This window comes from Phaethon aethereus, assembly GCF_964289735.1.
Source record: "Phaethon aethereus genome assembly, chromosome: 1".
In the NCBI taxonomy this organism is placed as follows: Eukaryota; Metazoa; Chordata; class Aves; order Phaethontiformes; family Phaethontidae; genus Phaethon; species Phaethon aethereus.
The window spans coordinates 47,894,757-47,921,113 of record NC_138575.1 but is presented as its reverse complement, the minus strand read 5'-3'; the positions used below and the strand labels follow the sequence as shown (position 1 = coordinate 47,921,113).

The window sequence follows — 26,357 nt, the reverse complement described above, 5'->3', positions numbered from 1 at the left end:
AGTCAGGAACACAATCGAATTCCCTACAGTTGCAAGGCTTACTTGTTTCTGTAGGTATTGCTTTTGTAGGTAAACTGAACTCAGGCTACTCGCATATTCCAACTGAGTTAGTGCAGGTAATTTTAGGGGTCCTTCTATAAAGATTTTTAGTTCTCTTTAGCTGACAATAGTTATATGACCTGGTAAATGGAATACATGGCAGGAGCTACGCCATACTACAAATAAATGTGAAGTTGAGTATGCTTTAAAATGCAGATCTGTTCTAAGTCTGTTTCCTCACTCTCCTTGGGCTTACCAGCTGGCTGGCCCTGAATCCAAGGGAAGTATAATTCTGAATATAAACAGCACAAAAATTGTTATATAAATTGGAATAATTTTTTATCAATTTTCTTACCAATTCGAGTGATCCTATTGTAGGAAAGTTCAAGATTTTGCAGATTTATACAGCCATCTAAGCCACAAACTGATGAAAGATGGTTCTTATTCAGAATCAGAATACAGAGATTTTCTAGATTTTCACAGTCAATTACCTGAATGTTGTTTTCCTGCAATAAAGGAAAATTAGAATATTAAATAGCATCTGAAGTGAAATAGCAGAATTAAGTGTAAAAATATGGTAGATCATCATCATTGCTTATTTTTATCTTAAACTTCAAGCTAGGAGTAAGGGCATCTCTATTTTTCCATTGGGAAAATAAATTGATGAGTCATAGAAACAGCATTTTGTGTCCTGCTGGGATAGAACAAAAACATATCTTGAACTTCTTTCTGACTCTGAAAATGCCCAGAAGTTGAAAGAGAAAGTGTAAGGAGAAGTTAGAGTGGGCTTTTCCATACGTGCTTTCCTAGATTCCCAAATCCTGGAAGACTGAACTAAAAACTGCAATAGAAACCATCATATTTACTAGACACTAAGGAGGACAGCTATGACTTTGCTGGAATGCTATTTACTAATAGTGACAATCTGCATTTAGAGATATTTTGGTCACAAACATTATCACTGTTTGCAGCTAATGTTCTTCGCTCAAGAGACGTTGCTCTTTTAACATCCTCCTTCCCAGGTTATTTTAATAATGCTTCTTGGGATTTTTATTTCACTATTTGCTGCCCTTGCTATTTTCCTCTGGTTTTCCTGCAGATGCTCAAATAAACAAAACTTAAATTGCCTGCCTTATAACAAACCGATTAAGACAAAGAGTTTAATTCCTATTCCAGAATTAACATGCTGACTAGATTAAGGTGCTATCTTCATCTGCAGGCACAGACATGTACAGGTTTCCTTCGGAAGCTGTAACGTTGATTCCTATCCTTGGACAGGCCCTTCAGTTGCACCAGTAAGTTAAAGCAGAGAACTGATATAGCTTCAGTGTTAGCTTTTGTATCAACAGAAATGAGGGGCAGTATCAAGTAGTAATGAATGTCCAAAGGAAACAGAGGCAGTTGCTTTAGCTATTTCAGAAACACCCATGAAACAATCTTTGACTGCTTCAACTGTCACAAGAGGCTGTTTCTTCATTAAGGTTGAATGGAAGAAAACTGCCATACTAGGTGGCACAGCAAAAGTATAAATATTAACAACATATTATTACTAAATTATTAATAAAGCATAAAGTATATCTAAGAGTTTTCTCCTTAAATAAATTATTCTGCCATATCCCAGTAAGGCAATCCTGTATGTTATTTAAAGCATTAACATTTTAAGATTAAAAAAGCAAACCACAAAACTAAAACTGTTCTGTAAGAGACAATATTTGATCTAAAATAATTCACATATAAATACTTTAGTAATCTACCTAATATCAATCTTAGTAACACTGGCAGCTTAGGTATATATTACGCCCTTATACTAATTCTTTGCTCTTGTATTTTGAGGTACCCAGAATTATCAAATCCCAGAAATTATGTTCTGAATAGATAAGAGAAGTGAGAAAAGGATATAGGTATTGCAACCTGCCCTATTACAAAGCTCTAATTACTGGGCAGACAACACTTCTTTAACTATAATTATCAGCTCTCTTCTCCAAATTTAATTAAAAAAAAACAAAATCAAAAGTCCCATACTTTGGAAAGAACACCAGTTACTGGGCAAGCAGAAACATTCAAGTTTCTATGAATAATAATGACATATTAACTTTCTTGTGAATTGGTATTGTTAAAACACATGAAATAAGAAATGTGAACAGAGTTGTTTCATGTAAATTGTCAAGTTCTGGAACTAAGATGCATCACAGAGCAAAACGTTTTCTTTAGTCATTAAATTTACAAGGTCATGTGAGACACTGCAGTAGCAAGCACCTAGACATTATGCCTCTAGTGTAACTCGCCATAATCCACGTTCACTCATGTTCCTTGAGCATATATGCAAGTAATTTTAATTAATATTCAAGGTGTGTATTGCAAAGGATTCTTCCTTCTACCTACTCCTGCTTAAGCTGAGCACCTGCTACAGCAAACGGCATTTGCCCACTCATGAATCAGAGAGACTGAGATAATAAAGATCTATCACTGTGCCGTACTAACGCTATTCCTAGACTGATACTGTCAGGCACTTTTCTTAGTATAGCTTGATTCATTTGCAGGATGTTGCTTTAGTACAACACAAAGTGTTATATGCAATGCAAATCTCCTGGTATAACTTTGTTCACATTTGCAAGTATTTTGTTGATATTTCTATGTTCTTAAGGCACTCAAAGTTATATATCGAGTTGGACGCAACTGCATAACCACCTAAGCAGCAAAACTGGCAGTTGTCCCCAGGATGTAATAAAGAATCAAAAATGCTTGGTACCTCCACATTGATATACTTTAGGTCTTTGCAGCTACTTAGTCCTTCCAGCGCAACTAGTCCGCAGCGCCTCAGAGTCAAAACTTGAAGATTTGAACATTCAGATAACGTGGAGAGGCTACAAGCTGGCAAATCTTCAAGTGTAAGTGTTGTGACCTACATGCATTTATTGATAAATAAAATTAATTGTTTGTGTATTGAACATTCATTGTACAATGTCAAATTATGGTTATTTTCTTTAAAAAGAAAAAGAGACCAAAACTACATTCTACTAACACTTTAGAAAATGCAAGCAACTAATGTTAATCCTTTCATATAGAAAAGGATGGCAATGATGGGTTTGATCTGTTAAATGGGAAAATGTTATTATGAAAAGAATCTGATTTTAGCATCCACCTTAAAATAAATAATACCGATGCTTCGCTAATGACATTGAATTGAAATGGATGCAAGATTAACACTAAGCAAAGCGGAATAGTGTGAATTGTTTCCCATCACGCTATACTAAATAACAAGTGAGTGAGTATGCAAGGACAAAAATAGTTCAGACTAAAAGCGTATATAGTCTAGTATGTTATCTCACAGTGGATACCGTGACAAGAGCACAGAGCAAGCATACAGTGGTAAGTTAGTAAGTGGTAAGAAAAGTAAGTGCTGGGAACCAAGAGATGTTGTTTTTGGCAAAATATCATTTATAAGCTGATCAGCAATGTCTTGCTTCTGGAAGAGACTAGTCTTCTCAAAGCTCTAGAGGGGCTAGATGAGCAGGAGCTGAAGTGTGGACCCTCAAAGGCAAAACCATATTAATTTAGCAGAAAATAGGAGCTAGGAGCTCCTGCTTTTTACACGCTTAAGATGCTTGATCATCTGAAGACTAACACCACACCAGCCTGCTCCACAGTGCTCATAGGAATTCAAAAGTCATTCTCATTGCCCTTACTCTGGACTTGTGCAGAGGAACACTCACTGAGATCTATATTCTGCTCAATTATAATCTCCTCCTCTTCCGAAACAGCATTCTGCTAACATACCAAATTTTAAAAAAAAAAAAAGAAAAAAGAAAGGGATGGTATGGCTTCCCAGTGCATTCTAAATCTTCTGAATAAGTTACCTGCTGCAGAGTACTCCAAGGGCCACTATGAATTATCTTTTGTGTATTTAATGGAGGCATCTTGCTAACTGAACTTTTCCTTCGTTCTTTTTTTATAGTAGCTTGCTTTCTTTGGTTTTCTTCAAATATTTTAGACCAAGATTTACATGTGTTCATCCAGTTTATTCTCTTCTTTTGAATATCATCAGGAAGCATGAGTCTATGGGAATGCTCATCTGCATCTTGAATTCTATCCCAGATCTCTCTGACTTCCTCATTAGCATTTCCTGTTAGAAACACATTTTTCTTCATTGTTTCAGACTGAGAAAATTGATCTTTGACTTCTCTGTTACAAGCATTTGGCTGGACATTTGGTGGACTGCTGCATATATTGTTTGCCTTATTGTCTACCATGTCATTGTCTCCAGAATTAACAGATTCACCCTTTGAAGTATGACTCTTTGGAGCTTTATTATGATGTCTAGTTTGTGAGTAATTTTCTTCTGCATGTGTTAATGAATTTATGTACATGTTCTCAATATTCACTTGAGAAAAGTGTTCCTTCTTCTCAGAGCCTAGCATATTTGGTCTTGGTGTCATATTTCTTTCTGCTGGAATCATCCAATTATTTGTTTCACCCATCATTTCAGTCTGTTTTTCTTTTTGTTCCTCTACTTGCTTATTTAGTTCCTTTTTCTGTTCTCTTATTACTTCTGTATTTTCTATCTGCTTATCCTTTTTTATGTTTTCTTTGTTGTTTTCTCTCCTTTTACTCATCACAGCTTTTGCTCTTTTTTCTCCTAGTTTTCTCTGTTCTTCTCTTCTTATTTGCAGCTGGTTTTCTCTTTCAAGTTTCAGGCTTTCTTTCTTTTTCTCATATTCCTCACGCCTCCTCACCTGTTCCAAATGTTCTTGTCTTTCAAGTTCTTCTTGTCTCTTTTTCCCCTCTTCTTTCTTTAGCCTATTTTCTTCCATTCGTCTCTTCATTTTTTCCTCTTTTTCTTTCATTTCTCTCTCTATTTCTTCCAGTATTTTCTGCTTCTTTTTTATTTCATCTTTCCATTCTTTTAAGATAGGAGCATATTTTTTGTGGACTAAAAATGATCTAAATCTAGCTTGGATTTTCACAGCTGCTGTATTCTGTTGTTCTGCCAGGTGTTGTCTTTCTTTTGCTTTCTGCTCTTCCAAGGCCTTTTTCTCCTCTTCCATTTGCAACTGTATTTTCATGATCAATTCCTAGGCCAAGACAATTAGGATAGACTTCAACCACTTTTAAAATAGAGCAGGTGTTGGTACATATTTATCATTAATAAATAGAATCTGGTGTATTTACTGTTCTGGAATAACATTTATTCTCAAACATATGATAGTAACCTCACAAGCTTTTGTCTTTTGACAAAAGCTCATTGAATCTTACCTCATGTTGCATCATTTTGTCTCTCCAAGCTTTCTTTTCTTTCTGTAACTCATCTTCTATTGCAGTTTGGTGTTTCTGCACAACAAATTAACTTAAATGAATATTGTACAAAACCTGAAACATTACAAATCACCCCCTCTCCAATGGTCCACTTTTGCAAATGCCCGAATTAAAATGATAAACTCAGCTATGTGAAGATCAAAATAACACTTGCATCGGTAATGCAGATTTGACCACATACTGAAACATGCGTACCTTCAGAGAGTCAGCATCTTGGTACTGACCCAAACAACTGCCACCTTCCTCTTCAAATTCTGTACTATTATTGAAGATGAAAACTATGCTTATGAAACAACCATTCAAAGTACAGGTAGATAATAGAAACACAACAGAAATAAACACTCTGAAAGTAGCATGAACAATCCCCCTTTAACTGCAATGGTATGTTATTGATAATCTTAAAATCTCTCAAACAGGAATTTTGTTTAGTAAAGCTAAAGAAATTTTTTTCACTGAAATTGTTTCTCAACTGAAAATGAAAGTTCAAGTCTATTTTCTCATTACATGCAAATAAATAGCATTTCCCTCCTTGCCCAACATATTCTCAGTCAGAAGAAAAACCTGAATGATCTGGAATTATATCTGACTGAAAATTAGCAGACAGTAAGTACCTAAAAACCAGAGGCTGATCCAGAACCACATAACTCCTGGTGGAATCAAAATAAATCAGTAGCAGCAAAATCAAATGCACAGCAGGACATGAAGGAACCAGTATAAACAAACTAGCACTTCCAACCTGGAGCACAAAGTCTCCCAGGTGCCTAAGCACTCTTTTTCATGCATGTTTAGAAGCATGCTATTCAGATAATAGGAGGCTAGACATCTAGATCCTTCTGTAATGGGGGAAGTTGGTCTCCATCTCAGACCTCCAAAGAGTGCACTAGCGACAGCACTACCAAAGTGTCTAAACGGGGACGTGCCCCACCTTGTCTAGAGAAAGCAAGCCATTCTACATCAAAATTATGTGTGATAAAGAGCAGAGGAAACCTAATCAATTTTATGGCCTGTTGAAAAGTGAGCTATATCAGACACTGAACTTCAGAGATCAAAGGTCTTTTCACTTACTAAGCCCTTCCTTAATTTTGGTGACTTGAATTACCTCGCTGGGACAAAGATGCCCACCTCTTCAGAAAGTTACAAATTAGTTAACTGAAAATGCAGTGTTAATGCATCTCTCAGAACACAAATATTTAAGCTAAATAATAAAATACTGTGGCCCCACAAGTATTATGTGTGAGGGTTACATTCCTACACGTTCTTATGCTCCTTTATGGAGAGCTATCAAATTTTATCCTTCAGCATGCACTATAGCAAAACACAACTAGATACTCGGCAACCAGTCAACATGTGGAGTTATGTTCTGTTGTGGCAGAACTCAGTAGATGATGCCTGACTCAGTTTCCCAAATACAGACAAGAAAAGGGAGTATTGTAACTTTTACCTTCATGAAGCACAGCACCAGCATTTCTGAACTGAATGATTTTGGTTCAGATTACTTCACCCATGATTTTTCATCTAAATGTGAAATTAGGGTGAGAGGTCCAAAGTAAGTAAGTATTTTCTATTAAAGCACAATGACCATTTTTCATTTGTGAGTAATTTAGCACAACTCTCATTTCTGGTACTTTGGCTGGTGTCATAATAGAAAAAGTTAGTAAGGGCAAAGCCTAAAGAATAATTTAACATTTAGCATAGCTTATTCATGCACTGTTGATCAAAGCAGTAAATGCATAAAACCCAATGGATTGTACTTAAGTATGTCTTACATCCCACTTTGGTATCACAAGTAGACGGAGTTTAGGACAGTCATACAGTTTGGGATAGTAGTCTCTTTTTCACATTAGATCTTGAATTCAGATAGTCTAGATAGGAACAGATTGGCTTCAATATCATTAATTACCTTATGAAGAAGCTCTAACTTTATTCTTTCAGCCTCAAATTCCTGCAGACGCTGCACCCTTCTTGCATGTTCTTCTTCATTCTGTTTTTCCTGTGCTTCCCTCTCAGCTTTCCACTTTTTCCTCTCCTCGTCTTCAAGCTCCTTTTGTGTTTTCTCCCACTGCTCAAATTCTTGTCTACACTTTTCTTCTACTTCACGATGACTAAGGCTTATGCTCATTTCAACATCAGCTATGAATTTGTAATCAACCAAGCAAACCTTTTATTTAATTTCCTAATAAGCACTGGGGGACATTAAACAGTCTTAAAGTATTGACAAGGAAAGGCTACTGTGCTGGTACAGCCAGCAACATATATCCACAAGGAAATCAGAACTACAATGCCGCTCTTTTCTATCGGACGTATCTTATTATCATGACACAGACTTACTGACTCTGCTACAATCATGCTTATTCTACCAGTGCATATTTCAGGATTACACTTTGGTTTCAGGATGAATGCCTTCTGTGGCTATCTGCAGGGGTTTGATAACTGATGCACTCCACCCCAAAACATGCAAAGGCCATGGTGAAGGGAAATGTTCCCAGCCAATACGACTATAAAAAAAGTAAAAGAAGTTGTGGCCAAACCACAACCTGCTTTGTGCCTCCAATCTGGCTTCCATTTGTATTCATAATTATTTAAAATCACTTTTGGGTAGTGTTTTTTGAAATAAATTTCTATCAGGACAGTAAAGACTAGGATAATTTTGTGATCCTGAAATGAAATAAAAGCACAGGCATTTGCTCATGTCCAATTAATGACGTATCAAAATCTATTGCATACTGTAATGTGTAATTCTTTACAAAGAATGTTATGATACTCTTGAAAACAAAAAATCAGGAAATAGTGATATGATGCTAAAGATCAACTCAGCCAAACAACTAATGCGTTTGCTTACCTGTAACAAAATGGTCATCAGTGACCACTTCATCACTGGTGGACTGACTATTATAACTACATGTTGTAGCAATCTGCAAGTCTTCATTTTCAATTTCAAGTAGTACCTAATATAGTTTAATATTGTCATTAAGAAACAAGAAGCAAAATTAAAAGTATAACATTAATGCAAACGTATCAGTCAAAATATTGTTTTCTTGAGTAATAAATATTGGAGTATTTCCCTAAATGCATAATATTTCTATGTGGCTTTTTAATATATTTTACATTTTGTCTTGGAAAAACGAATGTTTTGCATTTGGGACTTGTTTTACTTTCTGTGGAACTAAACACTATATTTATGCATTAATACTGTTATGCACATAGGGGAAGAACTAGTTACAGAGCAAATTTTTAAGAAGTCTATTTTAAAATAATGCTATGGGCACAAAGATTGCTATATTTCTTTCTTTGTTCTTTATTGGCAAGGAGTAATCTACTCCTGCTCATTTATCATCTGTTTATCACATGCTTGGGGCATATATTAATATTTGTAATGCAGCTGAAGTCACATAAATTGTGCTGTTCTAAACAATAGTCTTCTGAGAACAAAAAATCATGGCTGCAAAAGTGCTCACTAATAAAAGCCAGGTGACAAATTAAAAGTGACTAAATTATATACAGGTTTATGTTTTTTAAGAACTTCAGCAAGTTATTCAGTCAAATCCTATGAAAATATAAAAGAACTCAGGCTCATAACTCTTGATTTGTCTTTGAAACTTATAGACATTATGATGTTTACATTTTATATAAAATAATGGAATATATTAGGAGCAAGATTAATAGTAGCACATCATCCTGATCATCATAAAAAGAATAAGATTAGAGAAGTTTAAAAGTGTTAGCATACTATTAGGATAATATTCTACAAATAATTAACAATATTCAGTTTTGTTTAATTTTGTTAATTTTTGTGCTCAGCATCTCAACTACTGATACAGATAATTTATTCAAAATTTTAAAACTTATAGACATGGTGTATTACAGCTGATGTCCCAGTTCTAAAGAACTGCATATACAAACTCTTCTTAATACTTTATGGATAGTTTTACAGAAACAGAACTGAACAAATCTTGGTCTCCTTAGGAGGCCAACAAAACAAGTTTAAGTTATGTAGATTACTTAATAGAATTTTGTTCACCATAAATATTGTTTAAATAGGGAATACCCTTTTTTTTAATTCTTCTGGATCTTCATTATATTCCAAAGCCAATTCTGCCAAGTAATCTGAAGCATGGCAGGAAACTACTCCATAAGTGTTATCTAAAGAAGAAATGAATACATAATTTAGTACACAGAGAGAAAAATCCCATATCAGTACTCAGTTCTGCTCTATACTGCTTAGCTACTATATTTCTTTACGCTAAAATAAAGCATTTTCTCCTTTAAAACTCCTAACTCCTGCCCTTCCCAACTTTACTCAAATATATTTGGGAGTCATTCATCTACATTAAAAGCAGCAAATACGTGTAACTGGAACAGACACAATGATATTGTAAGAATCCGGTGACAGCAAATATGAAAGAGAATTCCAGAGCATAGAACACAGGAGAACATTTTCTGTGCAGAAAAATACAGTAGAACTTGTATCAGATAGGTCAAAAACTGAAAAAGAACTACAAAAATAATGAAAAAGTGTCCAGTACAAAAAAAAAGGATAAAAAGAAACTTTTCTCAAATATCAGAACGTATAGACAATATGGAACTTTTGCTCACAAAGACCATTACACTAAATGAGGGTGAAAGCCAAGATGATGTGAAAAACTAGAACAGAACAGACAATGCCAGCTCTCTGGCATATAAACTATGAGCTTGGCTTCAGTCACAGAGCTGACACAACACTATTGTTCCCAATTACAAGGTCATTTCATTTAATGCTAGCTTGGATATCTCTAAAGACAGACTTTAAACACATTCTATGGTGTTCAGTTGTATCTGAACTCTTAACTTCAGCTCTTAGTGACTTCATTTTAAATTCTTATGAAGAGTCTGGGCCAGGTCCTGTTTCAGAGAGTGATCCTGCAACTTGCCTTGATCTATGGTTTAGCATCAGATGCATTTTTAGAAAAATTCAGTTCATACTCAGATGTTAATCCTAGAAGACAGCATTGCATGGTTTTATTCCTATTCAGCGTGCATTCAGAAGCTGATGCAATAGATTTCACTGCTTGCTCTGCTTAAGAGTTTGCATTGTTTTACTGGTGATTGTTAGTCTACCTTCCACTGGCAATATGAGGTACATCAATATTTTAACTGTGATCCCTGCTTACTTGTAGTTTCTTCATCTTCTAAGTCTTGCAGTATAAGCTTTTCAGCATCTTGATTTCTGCTCTTTATAAAGTTTAAATAGGAGAGAACTGATTCTGGCAAGTCATCTGAAATCTAGAAAAACACTTTATTTTGTAATAAAGTCTACATTTTAATCTCACAAATACATGACATGCAAGAATAGACTCATTTTGGCTTCACCTATAAAGCACTGATGGAGATTTAGTACCAGTTCCTACCAAAATTGTTCCAAATTCATACACTTTTTCCATTGTCTTATCACCCACTGCATAATTAATAATTCTCATTTTCAATTATGTTTTAATTAAATTTTGATTGGAACACATTTTAGTAACTTATCTTTCACTATCTTCAGAAACATATTTCAATTAACATTTTCATTATAATTGTGTTGGACCAAGAAATTAAGGAAAAAGTTAAAACAAAAATTAACAAACACCTATGATGCACAGGAAATTTTTCTTAAAAATATTCAGACTCTTCAAAAAATACAAATTAGTTCTAAATTTACTAATGTTTAAAGTATGCTTGTAAATCAGATGCTTCAACTTTCTTTATTACATAGATACTTCCTATTCAAAAGACTGTCTTTTACTGCAAGGATTTGGGAAAACGGACTGTCTTCTCTCAGATGTGTAAATTGTGGTAAACATTGCTGGCATTCAGTATGTCAGTGCATAAATAATTATCACTGATGCCTTTGCCTATCTTTATGTCACATCGAACATATGATTTATGGTCACATGTGACCAATATAATCTACCCTAATATCCTACAGATCAATCCTTTTGCTACGAGTCTGAAAGATTAAAATAACTGAAAAAGACCCAAATAACTGATGGGATTTCAGAGGAAAATCTTTCCCCAAAATGAGAAGTGATCCAAAAAAAGAGGACTTGAAGCACCAATTTATATGAAATTAGTATCAGGAAGTCTTCAAAAATAAGACAGTCTCTTGTAAGATTTTAAATGAAGAATCACTGGCTTATTCATCCAGATTTAATTTACGCTTTAATAACATCTGCCAGCTTCAGAGGATTCTAAAACAAATCATTATCTACACATCTGATTTTCTTACTTAAGCAGAATGCTGATATTCATCTCTTTTATTGTCTTGTCACCATTGGCAGTTACATTTTTCATGGAGCAATACTATTGAGACTACTTTTCAGAAGAAATCCTCAGGTTAGGTATGTCACTTCATTCATCAGAGGCGGCTTCCCAACGCCCATACTACTTTGAAGCAGAAATAGAAGCAGTTTTAGCCCACTGAATACTTACTGTCTCACTGTCACTCAAAGCGTCATCTGATACCTCTATCTCAGGATCATCTGCTTCAAAGGAGGAAACACTGATTCTGCTTAATTCACTTTCTATTTCTTTTTCAATTCCTTCAATATCTTGTGACATTCTACTTTCCACAGCGTCTTATCTGCTTTCAAAGCTACATAGAGAAATTATTAACTTTCAGCACTGCATGAACCAAAATGTAGAGGGTGCTCATTTAGCATAAGTTTATTCAAACGTATTTATTGAGCAGTTGCCTTAAAACATGAAAAGGAATGTTTGTTCTGAACAACTCACTCCATACCAACAAGCAAAAAATATGAAAAACATTACTTTGTGATAAGAGAATCCCCCATCTGTCTACCCCTCTAAATTTTGCAAGCGTTACCAAATTAGGATATTAAAAACCTCTGCCTGCTCTCTACTCCTTGTGGACAGTATCAGTGCTATGACCTAAGCCACACAAGAGGGGTTTTTTTCCATCCCTAACAGCTGCAAAGGAAAAAAAAAAGCTTCAAACAATACATATGAACAATTACAAAAAACCACTATGAATCCAGAAAGCGTTCTAAGTTGGAATGATACAGAGAAAGCAGCAAGAAATGGCCTAACCCACACAAGTACACCACTTGTAGATGGATCCAGGTAGGAGGGGAAGGGGTCCCTTGCTGTCCCACCCTCCCTCTGCAACCCGCATCCCTCTCCTCACCCCTAGCCCCAGTTAAGGGACAGGGGAGGCAGCCCAGACCCGATCCATCAGAGGCTTTGAGCAGCTCCTCGTCCCTTGCTGGCTCCTGGAGCAGAAGAGACACGCTGAGCGCATCACAGCCGTGAAGACGCGAAGAGGTTCTTCTCCAAGAGAAACTACACCTCCCAGAAGGCATCGGGAGGAAAAAGCCGCAGCGCACGACTACTTCCCAGAAAGACCGAGGAGCCGCCCCTTTGCATGCTGGGAGACGTAGTCTGCCCCTCACGGCACCCTTAGCCCTCCGGTCTCCACGATCTACTCCGTGTAGCCACTCACTTCTCGTTCAGCCGACCTCTTACCGGAGACCCCGCCTTCCTGGCCACCTCCGGCGACCGACTGCCCCTCGGCCCTGAAATCCCGCAGCCCCCAACCTCTCCCGATCAGGCCCTCCGCGGGGACGACGAGAGCCCCGCCACCGCGCCTGTTAAACAGGGAGCGTCACCACGGCAACGGGGAACAAGCGGCTCGGAAGGCAAGTGGGAGGACCCAAACTTCTCGAGCAGTTGGTGTTTCGCGCCGGTGCGGCGGCTGGCGGCTGCCCCCGGAAGGCTGCGCGTCGCGGTCGTCGGCGTGGCACGGAACACCTCGCAGCCCTTTTTTTCGTGGGTTTTTTTTTTTTTTACATTTTTTAAAAAATTATTTTAAGTAATGAACGGGAATTTAGTGTTCAGAATAAATTGGAATCGGCAATTAATCGGAAAATTAAAAAAAAAATAATAAAAGCAGACCAAAGACAAAGTATAGTAAAGGTGGATTAAAATACAGTGCTTTTGCTTCGTGTTTGCCAGGAGAACTCCAGAGGCGTGAAAATTGAAAAGCCGTCAGACATGCCTTCCGTGTTTATGCGTTGGGGCCGCGTCGTGGCTTGGAAGGGCGGGCGATCCGTAGGCCTCTGGGGGCCGTGGTGGCCTGCTGCCAGCCATGGGGCACCGGGAGGCCGGGCTCTGGGGCGGCTGGCCTGGCCAGGCTGGAGGGGTACGAGGGGACCAGCAGCTCGGCACGCACTGCCGCCTGCGCTGCGGGCAGGGAACAAAAAATAATAGTTAAGAAAAAAGTCAGAGAAAGGCACATACAAATTATTTGAGAGCTGGAGAAAATGTCCCGTCAGAGAATTAAAGATTCCACGCAATTCAGTCTAGCAGAAGTGATAAGGGGCAAGGAGGGTGGAGACAACATCATTTTAGTGTGTAACAGTATTTATAGAGAGTACATCTGTCCCTAAAGTCTGATTAGGCGTACCAAGGTGCAAAGGCAGGTATAAGAGAAATGTAAGAGCTGAAAGTTAAAGACATGTTTTACATAGAAAATGAGTACTTTGATGAGCAATTGGAAGGACCTGTCAAGGATAGCAGGGGGTTTTTTTCCATCTGCCATCTTTAAAATAAACTGAGTATGTTTCTGAAAGACTAATGGATGTTAACTGCAAAATACTGGATTCAAGGGCAGCCATTTTCTTACTGGTGTTATGGATGAGTAAGACATTTATATCTTAAAACAGTGGAAACTCATCCATTTGAAATCCACCCTGCGATGTCTCGTCCTTATGTAACCAGTGAACTTTTCAATATGGTCAAGTCTTCAAGCACTGAGTTGAATGTGCACTTGATACTTGTTTTGTAATGTGAGTTGCACTGTGATCATGGTGACTGAAGACCACAGGCACCTTGTCATGCATTTAGCAAACAACTTTGCCAATAAAAAAGATGTTTCTGTAGGCCTGTCGCCTGTAACCAGGAAGTCGGGGCCAATCAACAGAAGAAAATTTCTCTGTTGTAAGGACGTAGTTAAGTTTGACTTCAGGAAGAAACGTATCATTATGAGACTGTGCTCTTTAAGGTAGGATGGAAATATTAAGAGCTGGTAGGGATTTTCTTCTGAAGTAACAATGTAGAATGTACTTTATTTTATAAAAATAATATTTCTATTTTTCAGATAGTTTAAGGTAAACTGAATTATTATGATTATTGCTCAAAATAAAGCATTGAAACAGCATAGTTATTACAGTAACTATTGCAGATGCTAGTTTTCAAGTGAAATATGTAACCATTCAGGGTTTTTTACTAGATGCATCGCACCAATGTTTTAATACATTCTGATTCTGAAAATTCTGATGAAGTTTAATTATTCTTAAAAGTAGTGGATCTTCTTCAGGGAAATGCAAAACCAGTTATCTAATATAGTCCATTATCGATCCAAATCCACTACAGAGCTAGTTTCAGAAGCTTATAGCTTCCTTCATTCTGTGATTCAGCAACAGAAGTTTCATAATTGAGGCAGTGAGGATCTTGACAGAGCAGGCAAAGCTTGTGTGTGCTGAATCTTTTCTTCTAATCAGCAAATTTGTTACATATGTAACATATGTTTTGTATGTAAAATAAGTTGTTAACGCAAGATACTTTTTGACCACAGAAGCTTCATCATTGTCATTTTTTTTCTGTTTTACAAATAACAGAAGACATAACTTCTTACTGTAATCAGTCTGTAGTAATTCTGACAGAAAACAAGAACAATTCTTTTCAAACAAATCGTTTTGCATTAGAAAATGCTTTCTGATGAATATGCCTATGTTGGTTATATTCACGCGTCTGTGCATGTTTGCGTGCCTGCTTGCTTTACACGAGAAGTGTAGAACAACTGCAGTCTACGTTGCAGGAACCATCTTCTAACACTGCTGCTCTTTGATTCCTCTCAGCTTGTACCGCAAAGCCAGGCAGACCAAAATGCCAGAGTATGTTTACAGAAGCGGCAAGACAGGTGAAAGGGAATGTGAGGTGGGGCACAAATGTATGAGTTTTACTCTCTGCAAAAATCTTGATAGGCCCAGAAGATACAATATCCAATTATGATGATAATAATAATGATATATAAAAAAGAAGTCCTGCATCAGAGAGTTTACAGTGCTAGGGGTCTTTCCTTCCAAAATATGCTAAACTACGCTCAAGATGTGAATGCCCATGTGACTTCACTGTGGTCCTGTTTACATTTACAAGCATTTGCAAGGGCGAAACAGTTGGTACTCAGGTTCTAATGCACATTTTACATGTATTTCAGGGGCAGTTGCTATGGGCAGGCTGTGTGCTTGCACTTCTGTTGACCAAGGACCCATTTGCTATTGATGACAGATGTAGTGCATGTCTTGATTTAGTTTCATTTGAAAGGAATTCAACTTTTCACATCCTGTTACATTTGGGAAAAAAAAAAAAACAACAGAGGAAAAAAGTAAGTGGGTGTGACTGGGAGATTGAAAGGAATTCAACTTTTCACATCCTGTTACATTCCGGAAAAAAAACAAAACAAAACAGAGGAAAAAAGTAAGTGGGGGTGACTGGGAGATTCACTTCAAAAGTGTAAAGTGTACTCTGGAGCTTAGGACAAGACAGTTGGTAGCACGGTTTGACAGTTCATGGCTTTGCTAGAACTATGTGCTGGATCGTATTGAAATCATTAGACTGTATCTGCTATTTTCAACAAAAATTGAATCAGGTCATGTAGACAAAGGAGGGGTTATATCTTTACTATAGTTCTCCCTCTTCGTTTCAGCTGGTATCCCTAAAAATAACTAAATTAAGTGTACTGAAGAATATAAGGACAAGTATGCCAGGCTATGTAACTCTTGCCATCTCTGCAATTTAAATCTTCCTACATACATGCTGCCTCCAAAAGTCTTTAGTAGTTAAGAAAAAAAGACTAAAAAAAGAAATACATGTGTACAATATAACATTAGAGGCAGTTGAGATCAGACACCATCTTGATTCTTCTACTTTTGCTACTATTTTTTCTTCAATGTATCAGGTGACTTTAAATTTATAAAGCATTATCTGAAGAAAATACATCCCGTTGTAATTGATAAGTTTATTTATATCTGTTTCATATTGAACTGAATATATGATTATATTTTCAGCTGTGATTCAAAACTGAAAACAGGAGAATGAAAATAAGAGATAAAATAACAGAGAAATACTACTTAAATGTCTTCAATGGAATTTTCTTGGTAAAAAAATCTGTTTTCTTTTTCTTATTTAGCAGCTTCAAATTAATTTTTTTAAAGTGTTTTAAATTAAAACAATAATACCTCTTTTTTTCCAGGCTCTCAGTCTTATGCTTTTGACATTTGGCCTGTGGCTTTTATTTGACAGAAACAATTTATTCAGTTTGTTATGTGAGTATAAATAGATTTGGTTTTTTGTTTCAAATGATTGCAGGATAAAACAGAAACAGTGATAGAATTTTTTTTCACAAGGTGGCAGTATTGGATTGAAATGCATAGGTTATTTTTTTCTGTTCCATATATTTTCCATTATTAGACAGTATGATCTCTCCATACAGATATTCCTTTTTCCCAGAGTGTCTATCAAATTATTTCACAGAGAAGTAAGTTTTGGGTCACATAACAACAGCTGTGCTCTTGAAGAGTTGTCTGCCTTGGCTATGCCAAGGACCATCAGTTCCCAGCTGTTGGGATGGGAACCATCCAATACAGTAATTCTGGGATGAAGCATTTGAGATGGAAGTAATGAAAAACCCTGCTACTTTCCGTGTCTATGCTAAAATTGTTAAAGTGGAAAGGGGAAAGTGGCCAGTCACAAAAAGGGAGAATAGCATTGAATCTATCTGGATTTAATGAGAGCTATATCTATGTCCATGAAGGATTTTTACATGCGCTACTAATTTTTGGCAAACAGAAAAAATCTGTAAGCTCGTAAATGTTCTCTGATTTCATTGTGGTTCACATTGTTCAATTGGGTATAATCTGTTTATATCTCATGTCTTGTTACCATACTCTGAATATATGAATTTTTTTTTCTGTGACTGTAGGTAGCATAAGTAATAAAAATACCCTTTTATCATTCTACTGTTTCCATCCTTTCAGTAGTGGCATTGCAAAGATTTAATTGTTTTTCTGGAATAACTTTTGTAAGTGGAAGTCTCTAACAGAACTGACGGTCTTACAGTTTCTTCAGGCAAGAACCAGCTAGTGGCATATATTTCTTGTATATTACTTGGAATTGGATTTGTTATTACTTTTACATCAGCCATGGGATTCCTTGGAAGTGTTATGGAAAACAAATGTCTACTAGTTACAGTAAGTGTAAATCAGACTCCAGCTTTCTCCTAAAATGAAAGGGAGTTTTGTGTGCGTGAAAACTGTGATCCTGTCTTGATGTTGTTATTTCCACATACAATGCTTAACAAGTCTGCTGATAGAAAGATATTTTTAGATAAAGTCCTGGCTCAAATGAAATCTGAACAAAACTGAAGATCCTTACATACCACTGCATGAATGTTTTCAATGGCAAAACACTTGCAGTTTGATGCAGCAAAGATTTTAACCACTGTATTTATTAACTTAAGAGTTTTAAAAATTAATTTAGTATTGAAACTATGCAAAGTAACTGTCTCTCAGTATGTGCTCACATGCTTAGGATATGCTGGAGAAATAAAAGCCTGCCCCGAAACATTTCAGGTTGAAGGCACAGGTAGCTACAGTATGGCTACAATATCGAAATTGAGAGTATGATGAAAAAGCTGTTACCTATGTAGACCTACCTGGATACTCCATATTTATATACAATTCCTGCTTTTTAAGGGAAGAACGCTTTGGTTTCTGAAAAATTACACTATAACTGTACATTCTTATGATCACTTTGATTATGTTTTTTCTTTTGTCTTTTGTTTATTGTCACCCTTTTTGAGTGATCTGTTTTAGACTATGTGAAGGCTGAAGCAGAGAACTGTTCTACTAGTTCATTTGTTAAGCACTACAAATACCAATTGGCACAGCAGTGAGAGGAGGCCAGGTGCTATAAACAGGAAACTTCTTCCTTCTTCCTTCCTGCTGCTGCCCTAGGCATGTAGTGTTTGCCTCAGAATTTTTTAGATGATGAAAGAGAAAGAAATATGTCATTTCCAACTTCCACTTCTAGTATCGCAATATGTAGATACTGTGGATGAAAATTTAGTCTCACTGAAAAGGAACAAACACAACTATCTTTTTGGTTTGTTTGTGCATCTTGTAGCTCAAAGGAGTCCTTGGCTAGGCATGAGACTTAGGTACCATGATGATTCAAACAGGAAATAACAAAATAAGTGTTTTCTTCAGTGAAGCACAGCCGTTTAACAGCAGCTTTTGTTCTTCACTTCCAAGAAAGTTGTGGCTTTGTCTTTAGGCCCAAAACGGTGAGTTGTGCTTTGCCTGAAACCTGCCTCTTAGACTATGATGTCACTTTCTGGGGGTTTCTAGAAAAAATATTTCTTACTTTTGTTGGAATGACTCTAAATAATAATCATGAAGGATTATACATGAGCTCTTGGATTTTTTTATTGCATTGCCCACTTGTTCAATATTATGTTTTTACATAACTTAGGGTTTTTTTTCAGTATATGAGTTTTCAAATCCTGTTGCTTGTCGCCCAGATGACAATATCAGTGCTGATATTCGTGAAGAAAGAAGAGGTATGTAAATAAATTATGTGAGACTGCTGATAATTTCAGGATAATTTCTTGCAATTAATTAAAAAAAAAGTAATAGTTCGCACTGTATGCTCTATCATCATTTGTTTGAACTTGAGTATTCTACATGTCAACCACGCATAGCAGAAGATGTGGAAAACTTCATCTGAGAAGTTCAGCATGGTTCAATAGTTGTAAAGGGGAGTGCATGGAAATACATTTCCAGTTTTTCCACTGCAACAAAGCATACTCTTCTTGTTCAGGAATGTGGAATCAACAGTGTAAGGGACAGCTTTATTCCTTTTTGAGGGATGACCCAGAAAGTCCCTCTTTCCTGGACATCAGTAGAGGTAGGAGAAAGCATGTGTCTGCTAGCAGGTGATAACAGTAGTCTGCTGTGCAACTGATAGTAGGAGTCATTGGTATCATGGCATGCAAAGTATACTAATGAATTACTAACTTTATTGTTTAAGCCTGTATTTTAGGTCCAAGCAGAGATCTAGTATAAGGAATATGTATCTTTACTTTTAACAACAGGAAGAAACAATAAATACCAACATAGCTGTTGTCACTAGTAACTGTACTGTTTTGAAGCTTTATTCAGTCATTTATTTTTCTATATACAGCAACTCCAATATGAGCACTCCTCACACTTTTATGTGGAAGGTAATCTGTACTGAATCCATACTGGTTTGGCCACTCCCCTATTCCATAATTCCAAAATCTATGGTTTGAGAAAGCCTCCCATGACACTGGTCTCATAAGGTTCGTGCAGTTCTCCAACTCCTGCTGCTGTTCAGGCAGGGTACAGCATGAATAAATCAGGTTTTCTCTATCAAAGTGAATCTGTATCATCAAGATTTCATCATTAAATGTTAATTCATAATGATGGCGTCCTCCCTGTTTTATATGATGGTTTTACATGTTGAAAGATTTGAACTGTCAGGAATGATGCATTCTGGAGTCAGCTATTTGTGCTAGGAGAATTGGTTGAAAGATTGCAGTTAAATTTATTTTATATAAACTGTAATTGCACTTGATCTCAACCTTAATTAAGTGTTGCTGAAGTATAATAAATGATGGTAACAACATCATTCACTGTGCAAGCTTTTGAATTTTGTTTTTAGCATGTCTGTAGCAAGGGGAATGAGTTGGAGAAGCCTCATTTTTTTCTTGTTTTGTAATGAAACCTTTCAGTGGCCTAGAAGTTCTCCTGTGCATGTTTTCCCTGCTACACTCTGTATAATCACTTTTTTTGTGATCAGCTTGTCCACTTCAATTACTGTTGAAGGTGTATTTTAACAGTCTCTGCAAAAATGCCTAATCTACAGCCAACATGAGCTGCTGACTCCCCTAGCCCAAAGCAATACATGTCCTGGCCAGATTGTATGGTGCTCGCACAAGTTTGTATCACACTAAGTGTAGAATCAATTTTTGGTTATGCTTATTACTTCATGATGCTATGCTTATTAAAAATAAGTATTAGAGGTAGGATTTAGTATTTCAGGAAAGATCAGGTGCATCTAAACTATGTTTCCTGGCTCTTCTGGCTCCATTTGGGCTAATCGCCTTGTGTCTCCCTGTGCTATATATGTGATTTGGGTCACTTCATTTATCTTCCCCTTTTGCTTTCAATTTTCCTATTAGTGCAATGGCTATGACATGTCTTAGATATTTGGCAAATTGATTAGAATGCGGCTGCTTGCAAGTAGTCCTAGAAGAAACCTGAATATTAATAAAAGATCAAGGATTGTACTATCCATCCACGCTCTTATCAATATGCATATATCAAATATTTATGAACAGGTCTACAATCAATGGAACAACAGAATTGATGAAGTTATTTCTGAATACGGGAATGAGAGCCTGGCTGAGCAGGAACCTGTGTGGAACATTCTGAATGCTGTGCAGCACAATGTAAGGAAAAAAACCCCACAAAATATCATGACCAAAAATACTGCATCAACCAAAAATGTATATGCCAATCAGAACTTACGTTAAAAAAACAACTCCTTTAGTAAAGGATTAATTTTTTAAGATCTGCTGCTAATATCTGATGTGGGTGGTCAGATTCATTGATGTTATATGGATTATTTAGGATTAGATTATGCTTTTGAAGGATTTGTCAGTGTATGTAGGAGCAGACAGTTCTGGTCACTGAAGTTTACTGCAGCTGAAAAAAACAATGGATTTCCTAATATCTTCAACAGTGATAGATGTTGTAGAACACTTGGTCTGCTTAGGTCTCAAGACTGACCTCAACCATGGACAAGCAGCTATGAGGTCAAAGCAGAGCTACTCTCTGTTGCACTGAGACTCTCTCAGAAATAATGTGACTTAAAGCCTCAAATGAGCTTGCAAATCAATACTTATAGCACACGTACTTAATTATTATTCATAATAATTTTTGTGGCCTGGCAGGATGTAATTTGTTTCCTTTTTCAGAAAAGTTCTTTAAAGCATTTGTATGGGATCAATTATTTTGGAAGTTGTTAGCAGTATTTTTAACCAGTGGCCTGCTATCCAAACTTCAAATTAATTCTGCATCGTGAGCTTTTAATTACAAACACTACAGCTGAACAGTTTAATGTGGTTTAATATGCCTCTGTAGACCAGCTGTGAGTCCCTTAATATGACTTCTTGCAGAGGTGAATTACATAGCTCTTGACGAACATGGAAGATAATTTATGATTCCAGATAACTCACAAAGCATATATGTCTAGACTCAAGATTACAAATGCATATTTAAAATCTGTTATTTGAAAATCCATCCTTCTCTCATTGCATTCATGATTTCTCTAGTGATTAATGGTGACCGCATTATGTCAATGGTGCGGCTAGACTATGTGCTGGTATACTTGAGATTGGTTGTATTGAACTGTTGTGGGAGCACAGATTTCAGGAAAGCTACCTACATACCACCTACCCTGGTGGGTATGTTTAAATTGTGGCAGATCTCAAAGTCCTGTGGATATTTTGCTGTTGCTATCTAAGGCAGTTAAAATATCAAATCTGCCATGGTGAACTGTAACCACACTTTTGAATGAAACACTGCCATCCCCAAGTTTTGTGTTACATGCTTCCAGCTCTTTACAATATCATTGGCATATGCTTTTACAGAGAAAGGACTGTTTTGGTTAAGTTATCTAATTTTTCAAAATACAGAAGCAGTTTATCTTGGATTGATTCAAAACATGAAAATGAGATGTTTTTGTTTAGCATCTCTGAGCTAAAATATGACAGAATTTTCATCTCACAAAACAGTTCAGATATTTCTGAAATTTCATCCTGATTCAGAATGAAAAACTGCTGGAATTTGCTACATGACAAGAATTCCATTCTCCAAGGTGTTTGATGGTTTGATTTGGTTTTGTGTTACTGGTATTGAAACAGGTTATTGTTATGAGCTAGCTGATAATTCATTTGAACAGGGCACGGTATTTGCTTTGTGCTTCAAGTTTGGACTATGTGCTCACAAGAGATCAATTGTTGCTAAAACACAAGTTTGAATAGGGAGACTTTCTAAAGTTTGCTAAGAGTGGAGAATTTTTGCAAATATGATATTAAAAGTGACAAAGGAATAACTGAAATTATTCAAAATCTGGTTCTTATCTAAGTTTCTAGATCAGAATAAAACAAAATGTCTGTGGTTTTATATTTATTGAAGTATGTTTTATAAAGTCTGTCCTCATTTACTGCATTCAGTATGAAACAAAATTCATTATGTTGTTTCCAATAATGTGTACTTTTCTTCTTTTTGTTTTACTTCACAGTGAGCACACCCTTAATATAGCTTACTGCTTACACACGGTTTCCACACTGAAATTACTTTGGAAGGTTAAGGGTGATAGTCAAAATGTTTTACTTTAATCTGGGTTTGCATTTTTTTCTTTTTTCTATTTACATATGTTCTAGAATAATTTAGAATCTAAAAGAAAGTTCCTTTCAAAAGTATATTTTAAGATCATATTGTTCTTAAGTCTGTACTACCCAGTGCATATCATGGGAAAAGAGATGTACACAAGGGTGAATCATCCCCCATGGAAATCTCTCTCTACTGAACACAGAGGGAAACCACCTAGCTAGTGTAATCAACTAACTAATAGCTAGCACTTATTGGGGTCAAAGTTCTGCTGTGTGACAGTCTTTATAGGTGTTGGAGTTACCATGTTACAGGATTTCTATTCTAGATGCAATGCTGTGGAAGATACAATGTCACACAGTGGGAAAGGAATAAAAACAAGGAAAACAGTACTCAGATCCCATGTTCATGCACAAAATCCAGTCTGAAGAAATGGTTTTGTGATGTTCCAAGTAATTCAACATACAGTATGGTAAGAAATAAAAAACTTGTCTTAAAGAATGTAATTTTTGCTACTAAATGGACTTTAGAAAAAAATATACAAAACATGTTTTCCACCAAGGCTTGGCTTACAAATGCCAAAGTATTAATAATATTCATTGTTTTGTCTCAGGTCACTCTGAAACCTTGGTTTTTACTCATTAGGTGTCAGTCACGTAGGCAGTTCTAAATTAAGGATACTTCAAGAAAACAAGAGTTATGCCTGATCAATATCACAGGAACATTTAGTAGTGGTTTAAGAAGTAGTAAGTAAGCATCTTGGCATTCAGAAATCCATGCTGTGCAAATCAATGATGTCAATGGAAAGTGAGAGTATATAAAAAGTATACAGTACATTTTCCACTTGTAATTACTGTTCATTACTTACAGAATGTCAGCAATGTCTCTACCTCCTTGTATTATCTGTTTCCAGAGCATCTCCAATACTTTATAGGATAAGAGGAATGAGCAAGGCATTGAAATATGGGATGTGTTTCCTGGGACCAGTTCATGTTAGCATTTACATGTCTTTATATCAAGGGACCAGTTTGCATAGGACCATCAGATACCATGACCTGAGCTGGAGCAAAGTCATACATACTATTCTCTTCTCTAAACCCTTCAGTGTTAACAGGACTATCCAATGAGAACAAAAATTCAGGGCAAAAGTTATTTCTTGACAATGCAGGACAGTAAATAATAGAAAGGATGTTGTCAAATGACATGTTATTTTCTTCCTTTGCTCATCAGTTTGGAATTGTTCCCTGTTTCTACAAACCATTGTCTTCATTAAAAGATCACTTCAAAGTATAGAAAGCACTTATTTATATGTTTTATTATATTTATAGCTATTTTAAGCTATACAATAATGTATAATTTATTTTAAAAAGCAATATAATAAGCACAGACTGTACTCTGGAAAATATGCACATCCATTTGAGGGTGCATAATGCATGAGAATCAGTGAAAACTTGAAAATATTCTTTAAAGAATTTTCTTGTAAGGCAATCTCTCGGTTATACTTGCAAAAAAGCAAATTCCCTTTTAAGTCACGAGCTCTGGAATATTTCTGTGCAAAAATATCAGATTTACTTAAGAACAATCTGTTTAGTTCAGATAACTTAAAAGATGCTATAGCTAACTCTCCACAGTACACATTACTGATGTATTTGCTTTCTGTCAAGTAACTATCAGAACCCATCATAACATGCAGAAAGTTCTGTTCTATATATTTTATAAGTACAATCTTATAAAGATGCAATATGAATTCAAAAGTTGAAATTATTTTTCTTGAAATCTGTTCATCTGTACTTGCTTAGGGATGTGAAGAATATTTCAATACATGGTTTGAAAACAATGTTTTGATCTTAAGAGCAGTTACTATAAGTCTGCTAATTACACAGGTAAGAGTACTTTTAAACAAAAAACCACAAAATATTGATATTCTGCTGGGGGTAAAAATCAGTTTGGCATGCTCTCTGAAATTTTATAAAGCTTTCCATCAATTTTAATTAGAAGTAAGATCAAGCACTGCTTACCAACAAACTCCCGTATGTTCAAGCACCATCACAGATGCTGGTGTCCAAAGTTTGTTGAATGAAACATTTGAACTGACCTGTGAAAGCAAACAGCGTTGCAAGGACAGGAAGCAGTTAAAGAGAATGTAAATCTGTGGAACAAAAGACCTCTTTTGTCCTCTGCACAGAACCCAGTCCATGAATATGCTGAATCAAACAATACAAAATCATTAAACCCCTCTCCCCCCATATCTAAGAGGAAATCTTATTGGGTAAAAAGGAATAAAGCTTTCAATATCAAAACAAAATCATATGAATAATGGGAAAAAAATTGATTGTTCACTCTGCAGACACTCTGAAGGTTGTGTACAATCAAGCAGGCAGAAGGACTTTTGATAATATCTAAAATTGTGAGGTTGAAAATTAGATTAGTTCATTTTTACTCAGAGAATTAAAAGTGTGATCTATTTTACCTATTCCATATGTACTACCTTCCCATACAGGCATGTAGTAAAAACATTCCGGCTATAGAGTGGGCCAGTTCAGTAATGAAAATGTTTCTTATTTGTACTCACCTAATCCTCACTAACATAGTGTATGAGTGTCTCATGATCTTCAACGTACTATCATTGACACCTTTTTGTCAGATGGGAAAGAGTTATTATCCCCATTCAAGAGGTTAAGACCAAGGATCATAGAAGCATAGAAGCATAGAATCATTTAGAGTGGAAAAGATCTTTAAGATCATCGAGTCCAACCATATTTGGATTCATAGGGCACTGAAACACATAACAGTTAACTGAATTACGTGCCACCTGAAATAGATTTCAAGATACTTCTGTGGATATTGGCCTAAGTGACTACCAGGAGGTCACACAGCAAGCTTGTGCCAGAGCAGAGAATTCGGCTTGTGTCTTCCAGCACATGTCCTGATCATTCTTCTTTATATCCTTCTGTACTGTCATTCATAAGAGCCAGGTTAGCAGTCAGATTGACTGAGTCATGAGTGAATATCAACACTTTTTTTGTTGTTTTTAACTCACCCTTTTTCCTTTCTCAGATATTTTTGATCACAGTAACTGGTCAGCTATTTAGAAACATCAGAAGGAACAATATTTGGCCAAATGAATCATGAATCTTCTGAGCATTGCTGTGGTGCAAGATTATCTGATTTATGCCTGTGACAGTCAACGAAATTACTTCCACTAAAATTTGGATTGGGCTCTACATATTGTAATCACTAGGATATTAGCATTTGGGCTTTAATATGTTTGTTTATTGTTCATGGCTATGGATATGGTAGTATGCTACAAAATTATGTGTGTTATGTGAAATACTGTGCTATTTAGTAGCTGGTTAATAAAACTTCCTGATAAGATGAGTATTAGTTTCCTGAGTCTCCCAAACAACTTGTTCAGAGTGTTGTAAATAGTACAGTATAGTAGACTGCACTTTGAAACAGAAGGAACCTTTATCAGGTTCAGTCGAGAAAAAA

At 36.2% G+C, this 26,357-nt stretch overlaps 2 protein-coding genes across 2 annotated transcripts in view; one reads left to right on the top strand and one right to left on the bottom strand.

The window, feature by feature from the left end:
- Positions 1-11,928, bottom strand: part of LRRIQ1 (leucine rich repeats and IQ motif containing 1) — a gene marked incomplete at both ends in the record, with an annotated part of 111,745 nt that extends 99,817 nt beyond the window's left edge. Inside the window, 9 exons of the mRNA XM_081998320.1 lie at positions 395-545; positions 2,789-2,941; positions 3,897-5,111; positions 5,293-5,367; positions 7,253-7,482; positions 8,192-8,297; positions 9,398-9,492; positions 10,500-10,611; positions 11,800-11,928. Of these exons, the coding sequence (XP_081854446.1) occupies positions 395-545; positions 2,789-2,941; positions 3,897-5,111; positions 5,293-5,367; positions 7,253-7,482; positions 8,192-8,297; positions 9,398-9,492; positions 10,500-10,611; positions 11,800-11,928 (2,266 nt within the window). The remainder of the gene's footprint in view (positions 1-394; positions 546-2,788; positions 2,942-3,896; positions 5,112-5,292; positions 5,368-7,252; positions 7,483-8,191; positions 8,298-9,397; positions 9,493-10,499; positions 10,612-11,799) is intronic.
- Positions 11,929-16,466: 4,538 nt separating this feature from the next.
- Positions 16,467-25,997, top strand: TSPAN19 (tetraspanin 19; the record flags this gene model as incomplete). The annotated part of the gene is made up of 8 exons (XM_082003002.1): positions 16,467-16,544; positions 16,640-16,712; positions 17,506-17,636; positions 18,932-19,006; positions 20,810-20,920; positions 23,194-23,337; positions 24,665-24,748; positions 25,923-25,997. The coding sequence occupies exons 1-8, from the start codon at positions 16,482-16,484 to the stop codon at positions 25,995-25,997; spliced, it is 756 nt and encodes a 251-aa protein (XP_081859128.1). The 5' UTR covers positions 16,467-16,481.
- Positions 25,998-26,357: the final 360 nt, after the last annotated feature.